Source organism: Xyrauchen texanus, chromosome 12 (genome assembly GCF_025860055.1).
Source record: "Xyrauchen texanus isolate HMW12.3.18 chromosome 12, RBS_HiC_50CHRs, whole genome shotgun sequence".
NCBI classification, from domain to species: domain Eukaryota; kingdom Metazoa; phylum Chordata; class Actinopteri; order Cypriniformes; family Catostomidae; genus Xyrauchen; species Xyrauchen texanus.
The window spans coordinates 27,588,267-27,599,712 of record NC_068287.1 but is presented as its reverse complement, the minus strand read 5'-3'; the positions used below and the strand labels follow the sequence as shown (position 1 = coordinate 27,599,712).

The window sequence follows — 11,446 nt, the reverse complement described above, 5'->3', positions numbered from 1 at the left end:
CTTATCTGTTTTAGTGTTCATAAATTAGCCAATAGCCTATGTGTTTTTTCCCATTAATTCTGCATTATGTGATGAGTTAAAGAACGGTTAATAACGGCGTCATTAAGGACTTTAATTACAAAAATATCGCTGCAAGAAGCAATTGCGGTACCAAGTGCTCCAACGTATGGCATGTATGAAAGTGTCACTGGATATCACTGATTATGACTACGAAAAGCAGCATAAAAAAACATCGGTAGAATTGCTAAAATTAAAATACAGTTAATTATACATTTTGACCAATAAGTGGCACAGTCACCGCACAGTTTGCATAGTGAGGTCAAGGTGTGGTCATTATGACACATTCAAAGCTTCATGAAAATACGGCAAATCATTGCAGAGATACGGCATCAGATGCTATTTGGCGACTTGCCATCAAATTTGTTGATGCATTATTCAAGAACAGTTTTGTCTATCAAAAAGCTTTTGATAACTTTTTTTGACACTCGAGTTTCCCTAGATGATACATGACAAATTTAGCGCAAATCTAGGGGGAGATTAAAAAAAGTAGGTTTTCAATTAATTTCAAAATGGCGGACAGGAATTATGACTGGTAGGCCTAATAAAGTTGGTATCAGGGGATTCGGCACGACCGAAGGAATCTTTAGAGACCAGTGACAGGACAATAGACCAAAATGATCAAAAGTTAATAATTTTGATAAATTTCATTAGAAATTTTGACCACAAGGTTGTGCTGGCCCAAAAATGAAAAGGTACGCTAAGGACACGGTACCAATGATGCATACTGAGTTTTGTAATGGTACGCCAAGGCGTTTTTAAAATACAGCATTTTACAACTATATTCAAAATGAACAACACCTATGGATAAATGGTCATATCATATGGGCATATACCAAGTTTGGTGTCAATACGAACCGTGCGTTCAGACCAGAGGCGCCGAGAGTGTCAAATTGACTGGAAGTCGTTAATTTTCTCCCAGGTCTAGGAGGAGATCGAAAAAGTACTTTTTTTTTTTTTTTTTGGGAAAATTACAAATGGCAAAAAATCTAGTACGGAAAATTACATTACAAAATTACTGGAAAAATTCGGATTGAGCAAATGAATCAGATTAAACATGAATTTTGATAGGCATTACGGTTCAAAAGTAATGACCATAAACACAAGTGCAAACTGAACAGTTGGTGGCGCTAGAGAGTTGGAGTTAGAGCCACCAAATTTGGGTAAGTTACAGTTCAGAGTGTCCTCTATCAGTGTGTCGAATTTCATGGCATATCTATGTACGGTTCTATGGGCTGCCATAGACTTCACTGGCAGAATAATAATACTAATAATAATAATAATAAGAAAAAGAAGAAGAACAATAACGAATACTATAGCTGCCTACGCACTTTCAGTGCATGGGCCATAATAAATAAATAAATACATAAAAACGTGTTAGCCTAATATGTCTTGCAAACACGTAGTGATGCTGAAAGTAGCGACAAGTCCTTGGCGTGTGGATGGTTAAATGACACAGGGTGGGGCTTGGGGAGGGGGCACCAGCTGCCACCTTTCCCTTTTAAGAACTGAAGGGAGGGAAAAACACAGAGGGATCCCATGTCACCTTTCCATTAAGGACTAAATTGCACGGAAATGCTGATTTGCCTAAACAAAAACATCGACAGAGAATAAAGAGGGAGGGAAAAACGAGTGGATGAAATAAGAGAGTCAGTTTAAGGAATAACACTTGTTCGACATGGAGCTTGTTCGGCATAAATAATTTGACTCGGGCATCTCAGTCTGCAACTAAAGACCGGGTTACGTTCATTTTTAACACCAGACAACGGGAACAGTTGAAGATACGGAAGAAAGGATGCTAAAACCGAGAAGAAAGGGATAGAATGCTAATATAGTGAGTGCATGAAGATTAAATAGAGAGAGAGAGAGAGAGAGAGAGAGAGAGAGAGAGAGAGAGAGAGAGAGAGAGAGAGAGAGAGAGAGAGAGGTGTTTCCCCGATGCTCGTGTCGCTGTTGGTTGGAAAGACTGTTTTGTTTAGGAAATAAAAAGTAACTGATTAACACAAGCGTTAAGTCACAGACATGCAGATATACAAGGAAAATATAGTTATTTTATTTTTTTAACAGAACAAATATGTCAGATAAACCCATGCATATTGCGGGAATAATTTATTAGAGGTTTGGCAGAGAAGGAAAATAGGTAATAAATCATATAAATATATTTTTTCTGGCTATTTTTTTATATCACTATAGAAACGGACCTATTTAGGCCTATATTGCACAGTGAAGTTGCGCTGTTTTGAGCCAGCAGGTGTTGTAGCAAGTACATTTTATATTATTCATGAAGTGTAGCCATTTTTACAGAAATATTTTAGGATTAGGCATTCAGTACAGTCGATTGGACCACACGCCCCGAGGATCTCTCCAAAACCTACTAAATTCCACGTAACATTTTTGTGCAGTTTGTGCGTTCATGTGTGTGTGTTTAAGAACACTCACACTGCACGCACGTGAACCGAGCCAGATCCAAAGCGAGTAAGTATTTAACATAGGTGTTTGTGGTGTGTGTCTGTGTCGTGACCTTGTGTACAAGTGACAAAATATCACTTCTATTCTAAATATTTCTACGTTTGTCCGGTGTGCCGAGGAAAAGCAGGCCTGTGCTCTCTGCCGGTCAACGGACTCAACAAGTCATTGTTTTTGCCACTTTAACATTTTACCCCTTCAAAATGTGTTTGAAGGTATTTCCACACTGCATGGAATTCTAATCTGTTACACCCTGAATGATTTTTTATCAACCCAAAAAATATATGAACGCTTTCTGCCTCATCATTTATGGTGTCAAATTTTTCCTCCCTCACACCTAAATGTAATAGAAAAGGAATATATATATATATATATATATATATATATATATATATATATATATATATATATATATATATATATAACTGTGGTAGCATGAACTCCTCTTGAAGGAATATTCAATACAATGTGTTGAATACAATTTAAGCTCATTCACAACATTTGGTGCATAATGTTGATTACCACAAAACTAATTTTGACCCTTCTTCCTATTTCTTTAACCCTCCTATTGCGTTCAGAACCTACATACTCCTTTTGCAATTGTGGAATTCAAGCTTATGAATACATAGCATTCATAACCCGATGGTTTTCATCTAAAACTAGTTCTTAACTGTTCATACATGCAAAACTATGGATATTGTTGGCATGATAACTGATAAACATAAAAGTTAGTTAATATGCCTTTTGTTTTTAGAAATAATAAAATGTAGAAATTCTTTGACATTTCAAAATATACATTAACTACAGCAAAACCAGTGTGATGCATGTGAAAACATCTTTTTTTAATCAACATTTCTGTGAAATTTGATCTAAATATAACATACCATAAAATGTATATTAACATCTAATGTAAGAATTACTAGTATTTTGAATGAATTTCCCATAACTCATAATTGCTCAATACAACTTGGTGGTCAAAAGGTGGTCTTCAACTAAACATCATCAAAACAATGTACAACTCAAGTATACAACAATAATACTTCTGATACTATGATTTTAATCTAAATCTATTATATTAACTTGCATGGACTGCCGAATGTTGATCCATGAGTATGCTGTAAGCTGGTTCTGCATCTGATGGTTGCAGAGTAAAATGTGGACAATTTCCTCTTTCAAGCCTCATTTAGACTAATGTGTGCTTGAACATAATCTTGCCACACCCCCTTTAGTCCTTAATACCTTTGTCTGTGTGTGACTATATAAACATGATGCAATCCCAGTGAGAGACAAAAAAGTGTGTGAGAGAGTATGGGAAAGAGACTAAATGGAAGTGAGGCATTTATAAGAAAAATTAATTGATGTAAAAAACAAATACATAATACATAAAGTATTTTTGTGCACAAATGATACCCATTTCAAAATTGACCAGTGAATGCAGAAGATGTAAAAAAAATGAAATAAATAAATTGTTATATCTCAAACAATTTCATTAACAAATCTGAATTATATAACTTTCCTAGGTAAGAAAATGACTCAAACGCAATGAGAGGGTTAAAAACAAAACAAAAATTGAGGCGCTTACAATGGAAGTGAATGCGACCAATTTTTGAAAGGTCTGAAGACATCAATGTGAAGCTTCTAATTTTATAAAAGCACTAACATTCATTCTTCTGTTAAAACTTGTGTATTATTTGAGTTGTAAAGTTCTAAATAAATACTCATTTTAGGGTTTGTTGACATTACATTGTCATGGCAATGAAGTTGTAAACTTGCCTATAACTTTACACAGGTTAGTAAGCTTTTTATTCACAGTAAAATCATGTTAACATGCATATTGTTTATGTCTTGTGGCTATACTTTTGAAACAATGAGTATTTTAATGTTTACGGATTGGCCTCATTCACTTCTATTGTAAGTGCATCATGGGAACTAAGATTTTTGCTTTTTTAAAGAAAAAGATTGGCAAGTAAAAATGTATTTTTGTGGTAATCAGTATTATGCCACAAATGCTGTCGATTTAACTTACCTATATTGAACCCAGAATATTCCTTTAATACATGTCTGTCCACTACACAACTCACTCTTTCTCCTCTAATCCTGTTCAAAAGCTTGATGCCCTTCTCTATTCCATCCACTGCACACATTTTTGTTTTGTTTTGTTTGTAATTTTGTTCTCATATTAACAACCCACACCACCTCTTTTAGTTTGTTCCTCTCATGTTCTGATCCCTCCCTTTCTCCCCACCTCCATCACTCACTCACACCTTATGGGCACTAGCTTAAATTATAACATTTACTCTCCCTCCTCAAAACTGATGCCCTGATATTGCATCTCCCAGAAATACAACCCTGCCAACACCCCCCTTTCCCCTCTGTTTTTCATATTATTATAATTTTTTGAATACCCTAATCAATTCTTTCCCACTGCTAAGAATAGTTTCCATCAAGTTCATGTGTGATTTAGCTTAACACAATTATATCCCATCTCTCTCCTGCTTCAATCCCTGAGTACTTAATGGGGGACTATAAAGGGATGGTAATTAACTGGAGAGGGCACTTTTATTAATTAGGTTTCAACGATAGCAGAAGCTGGGGTGGAGGGAGTGGTGTTATAACTTATCTTATCTTAAGACTACTGTTAGTGCTAGATATGGGAGTCATGCACGTCTCAGTGCTGTCACTGTAAGATGAGTACTCTAAGCCCCTTTCTCTCTCTCTCTCTCTCTCTCTCTCTCTCTCTCTCTCGCTCTCGCTCTTTCTCTCTCTCTCACCTGAAAATAAAAAGTCTTTTGAAAAAGGCTCATGTTTGCAACAGTCAGAGCTGTGATTACTTTTATAGTAGAGGTCAAAGCCTGACTGATGACCTTCAAGAAAAAAAGAGTCTCTTTGCATTGCATCATTTCTTTTTTAAAGTAATTAATTGTGCTGTTGCATCAATGTGAATGTGTTTATGTTTGTGTGTACAAGCTTCCTTGAACCGTTAATTTGTTCTGTTATTCATTTTCTCTCTCCTTACTGCTATTCCACAAGAGACGTCAATATGAGCAGCACAGCTGAGAGTAGCTTAGTGCACACAAACAATATAAATAGAGAGAGAGAAAGAAAGAGAGAGAGAGATTGAAAAACCATACCAACCATTAACTCAGGCACTCTATTTGAGACTGAGAAATTACCTTTTTAATTAATCCAAATCAGTGACTGATTTGAACTTATAAATTGTTTTCAGCTCATTTGAAGGGTGCTAGAACTAAAAAGGGACACATGCCCATGTACGATGCATCAACTAAAGAACAGATGGTTTGCATAAGGCATCCATACCTCAGACAGGGAGAAAGCCAGAAGAGGAGGGGGGTACTGCAGTATTTTGTGGTGTGCAGTTCCACAATGAATCCTCTAGGTGGCCTTTGAGCACCACTGAGCTTCAACTGCAGCGGGATACAAAGTAGAAATGTCCCAAGCACCTACACTGCACCAGACAGAGAGAAAGGGAGATAGAGCGAAGGTATAATGCAGGCACTCCACAGCATACAGAATAAGAAAAATAACGTAAAGCTTTCCAAAACTGATACAATTCTACTTCTTTCTGATTGTAGGGCATGTATTTATCAACTCTCTATTAAAGTGTTTCTGTCAATTGAATATTTAATCAAAGTAGGTGCTTCATTTACCTTTACTGCAGTCATTCCTGCATCCACGGTCACATTCCTCATAGTGGCTGTAACCTGTTCTCTCCCTTTTTATCTCTCCTTGTTCTTTGTCATCTAGTGCTGTTGTCTTTTATAGGCGTATCTGTCCTCACAACCAACCCCCATCCATCGGACCTACACATTTAATGTACTCCCCCCATCCAAACACAGTTAACAGTGATTTCCCTTTTTAGTGGGAGCCATTTTTGCTTTGTCAGCACACCTTGTAAGTCATTTTTTGTATTTCTCTCTCAGTTTTTCCTATTCATCATTTCCTTATCCTATTTGTGGACCTTATGTTATTTATTTCACTACAAGCTTGTTGTATTTAAACACCTGACTAAAATCCAAACATATACCATTGGTTGAGCCAGGGCTGCTTAAACAAATAGCAATATATTGAGAGCTACAATGTTTACACTTTTCAGATAAATCAACCCCTGAATGGCTTTATTAATATATAATGTACCTTCTATAAGATTAGATAAAAGTAACTTAAAGGTCTCCTTATGTGACATGATTACAGGAAGGTTTCAATTGGTCCGTCAATTTGTCAGGGTTATCTCCATTTGTGACCAAAGTGTTTTCGTTAAGATGGCCAGTATACTGTCTTCACTCTTGTAGTTAATATAATACTTGCCCATGAACACCTGGAAATTTAGCCTTTGGGCATCTTTTTTTGCTACATTTTCTCACTTAAATTTCTGGTGTACTCAAAAAAATGTACTTTCACTATTGTCAGTTTTACTCAATTATCCCGTTTTTATATTACTCAAAAAAATGTATGTAACCAACGGATCTTAAATTAGCTAAGTTGATTAAACTATAAAAGTGTCTCTCAGCTTCACTTAATCCATTTGCATTGGGACAACATCATTATTTTTATTTCATTAACTGAAACTGGGAAGAGGATTTCTAGTTCCCAGTATGTTTGCATGGGATTCGACAGGGAGAGTAAATATAAAAATTACAGTGTTACTGTAAGTGTCTTTGTGCAAGAGGAATATAAAGAGGGGCACTTGTTAGTGTTTAATGTTTTGCTATCTTGAGATTAAGAAGAGTTTTTGTTATGTTGAATTTTTGTTTTATCCATTCAGCAATTGCCGTGCTAACCTTAGCACAGTGACGAAGTCGCACTCAGTAGTGCATGCCAGCATGCCACCAGCATGTGTTTAACATGTTAAGAGTTCCCGTTACTAGCTAGAAAATCACAAATTGAGTTAGTTTTACATGTTAAATTTTGTTGGGTTTACTTGATTGAGTTAAGTTACCTTTAATTGGAGTATTTAAATGGAATTACATAGTAATTTTAATTTAGGAAAACTCATTTCAGACCTGTGGAACCACTGTCCATGACTGAATCAAGTTTGTGTTTGTGTGTGTTTGTGTGTGTGTGTGTGTGTGTGTGTGTGTGTGTGTGTGTGTGTATGGAAACAGTCCAGTGTCATTTCTAAGCGTTAAATGATGAGCTGAAACATGTGCGCTGTCCATGGTGCTGAAATGAGAAACCAACACTACATGTTGTTTTCAATTCAATCTTAGGGTTCTCACACTACCATCTAGTTCCAAAGGTTAGTCATATATACATGAGAACATAAATTAAAGCAAAATAAGGAGTGAACTAAGGCAAACAGACCAGACACTAAGTGAGGAGAGAAATTAAAGAGATATGCACAATCTAGAGAAACTATGCAGTGCAGTTATGCAAGATATAGGAGAGCGAGAGTTCTGAAATGAAATGCAAGAGACAGCACAGCAGAACATGGAAGGGCTGCCAGTGATTTGTCAGTGAAATCTGACCCTTGTATGATGGCCCCAAGAGAGACAGAAAATGACAATAGAGAAATGACAGAGAGAGATTAAAGATTCCAAAACAAGGGGATTTCAAATTGAAAGAGGAAAAATAGTCTCAGGAGTGTCGACTTTGTTTCACTGCAGCTAAAAGTACCATTCTGTTTTCCCATTCGTAATGCAGTGAAAATACAAGGCGCTAATTGTATATGGTTGTTTAGGTGAATACGTACCTTTTTCATAGAATATTGTCATTTTGAAGAAACGTGCACAATCTTTGACACCACTAAGGTGGAGGTTAATACTGTACATACACTGCACTGAATGGTCTGTATATCATTATCACTGCCCTGAGAGAGAGAGAGAGAGAGAGAGAGAGAGAGAGAGAAAGAAAGAGATGGTGTAAGAGTTAATGCTCTGCAGTCTTTTCTCCCTATTTTGTGTAGCTCAGCAAAGAATCGTTCTGGCTTTAGCTTTTCTCACTCTTCCTCCCACCCTACCCCCCTCTCTCTCGCTCTCTTCCTTTCGCTCTTTCTCTCTTTCCATTGGATATGCTGTGAGCATGGTGTGGGGAGGGAATGACTGTAAAGCATTCAGTCATTTTCATCTTCCTTTGCTGTAATTGAGGAGAGTGTTTTAGTGAATTGAGGGGCATGGGAGCAGAGTGATGGTAAAAGAAGGAAAATGAAAGATGGGTGGGCATTGCAGAGGAGGAGGGGTCTCTTCCTTCAAAAGGGAAACCTGTTTATTATGTAACACTGAATGTACATTCAATCCCTTCATTAAAGTTGAACACACTGAACCCTCTGTGTTCATGTGAATGAATGCTTATCCCATTTACCTATATAAACATTCTGCTGATTTTGTCAAGTTTTCAAAAGAGTAAAAGTTTCAGTCAATCCTGTGTTGACATTGCACCTTGAATTCCCTTTAGGATACAAGTTTGTCATGTACATGTCTTTATACCTACAGAACTGCATATTAGTGGTCTACAAGTGATTGTTTTAAGAACTGATGATGTGATGAGTTGAATGCAGGTTACCTGGCTTTACCAGATAGTTGATGTATAAAAATATGAAAATCACTAAATCTATCCTCTCCTCTCTTCTCTCAATGCAGGCTTCTCCTAACCCCCTCCCCTCTCCGTTCTCTGTCCAGCTCTCCCTCCCCTGCTCCTCTATGCTCAATTCGGTGTGTGTCTCCTCTTTCAAAGGGCGCAAGGGTGGGAACAAGTCGTCCAACAAAGCATGTTACAGCGCAGACATGACTTGTCCGTCAGAAAGCGAGAAAATAGTAATAAACTGCGGAGGGATTCGGCACGAGACCTACCGCAGCACGCTGAGGACGCTGCCCGGGACCCGCTTGTCTTGGCTTACCGAGCCTGATGCGTTCAGTAACTTTGACTATGACCCCAAATCCGACGAGTTCTTCTTTGACCGCCACCCCAACACGTTTGCGTTCATTCTAAATTATTACCGCACAGGGAAATTGCATTGTCCCAACGATGTCTGCGGTCCTCTCTTTGAAGAGGAGCTCGCTTTTTGGGGGATCGATGAGACGGACGTGGAGGCTTGCTGCTGGATGAACTACCGACAGCATCGGGATGCCGAGGAAGCGCTGGACAGCTTCGAGACGCCCGAGCCGGAACTGCCAGAGGACGACCCGGCACTTACTGGTGGTGCGGACGGGGACTTGAAGAGGTTGTGTCTACAGGAGGACGGGCGGCACTCCAGCTGGTGGAGTATATGGCGGCCCCGGATCTGGGCGCTGTTTGAGGATCCCTACTCCTCAAAATACGCCAGGGTGAGTCAGTGTGGCATCTATTCAACTGTATTAAATGGTAATACAGTTTAAGAGCTCGTAGTCCTTTGATACCTCTTCATCTACTAGCTAGCACACTGAACAGTTTTGCACTTCAGGAAAGTTTGATGTACAATCGATAGCTACGTTTGGAGAGAAAAGGGTCTCTCTCGTTTACCTCCATCTCTCTCATCACTCTTGTAAAAGCAGGATTGTGTCGTTGTAGGCTACCTCTCTCCTCCAAATCATCTCCTTGCGCATTATTTGCCGCGTCTCGAGCTCGCAGCTTGCACAATTTCTCTCGCTCGGTTAAAACCTTTCTCTCCAAGACTCAAGTAGCTCGATTCTGTCGTTTAAAACACTATAACAGCATTCAGTCTCGATTAGCGCATTTTCTCCTCTCTCTTCATGTCCCCGTTATCCTCTCTTTTTCACTCCCCCGCTTCGACATGCACCAGCAAGGTTTTCTTCATGGTCATGCTGTGAATGTTTGTTTTATCAAGAAATGTCGTTATAGCCTACTGACCATTTTGAATTGTGGCCTCAAAAAGAACCCGCCGAACACAAGCCTTGTTTGATATAAGTTACTTTGAAATTGTAAAGAACGCCCTATATAGGTCTACTTTTATTTATAGGCCATGAATTGACGTATAGTCATTGCACAGGTCATATGTGTCCGTTTAGCGGTTACCTATAGGCTACTACAGAACGGTACCTGGCTGACCCTTACGATTTTGAACGTCATCAGAGCATTTAGAGAGTACTGTATTGAACCAGAGATTCACTATTGAACCATTGCAAATCTTGAATGTTTAATTAGAATTTTTTCCCTCAAAAATATCATAAGCCTACACCTGTTCTTACTTTGCTGGAACATACATGACCACATAGGATGATAAAGTGTTTGGTGTAAGTGGATTACAAAGCAATTAGTACTGTAATAGAATTCTACTTAGGCATAAAAAGTAGTGTAACACATTACATTTTTTATTATTCTTGTAATCAGATTACATTACTTGGGTTACAAATATATAAAAAATTGTATTTATGTGTAATACAATTAAAATGTGAAGTCCTTTTTTCATATGCACGTCTGTTTGCATTTCTGTGACAGCTGAAGGGTGTGCGACAATGAACAAGGAGAAAATAGACATTTGATTTTTTTGAGCGTAAAAACAACATTTTTGTGATAAGTGTTTTAGAACGTAACTTAAAAGTAAATTAACGATTAATTTGATGACTTTTTCAATGAAGTAATCAGTAAAGTAATTTGATTATAATTTGAGATAAGTATTTAGTAATTGGTAGTGTATTACTTTTTGTGACTTACCCTTCACTGTTTGTAAGGCAAATACAACTAACTCGGTCCAGGTATTTAAAAATGATATAGTTTATCATTAACTGTTGAAAAGCAAGCCACTGGTGGTTGTGCTAAGGTATTTATCCCCTTTTTGCCAGTGCAGGATCTTCACAGTGTCCCAGGAACCGGCTTTCCCATGGGTTTTTTCTTTAACTGAATCACTTTCCTGCTTACTCAGCCCAAGCTCCGTATGTCACTGGCACCACAGTCACCTGATAATCACTGCACAATATACTCTCATTCACATCCAGACCTGAAGCTTAATTTAGAAAGTTTTTCTCTGGGT

At 37.9% G+C, this 11,446-nt stretch overlaps 1 protein-coding gene across 8 annotated transcripts in view; it reads left to right on the top strand.

Annotated features, from left to right (window-relative positions):
• Window positions 1-1,600: 1,600 nt before the first annotated feature.
• The window catches only part of LOC127652550 (potassium voltage-gated channel subfamily C member 1-like), a 140,748-nt gene continuing 130,902 nt past the window's right edge, over window positions 1,601-11,446 (top strand). For all 8 annotated transcript variants that reach the window (XR_007971745.1, XR_007971744.1, XR_007971743.1 and 5 more), the window contains exons 1-2: window positions 1,601-2,532; window positions 9,120-9,803. Coding sequence is in view for 5 of the 8 variants with exons in the window: in XM_052138740.1 (XP_051994700.1) it covers window positions 9,180-9,803 (624 nt within the window). In the remaining 3 variants the exon portion in view is untranslated. The remainder of the gene's footprint in view (window positions 2,533-9,119; window positions 9,804-11,446) is intronic.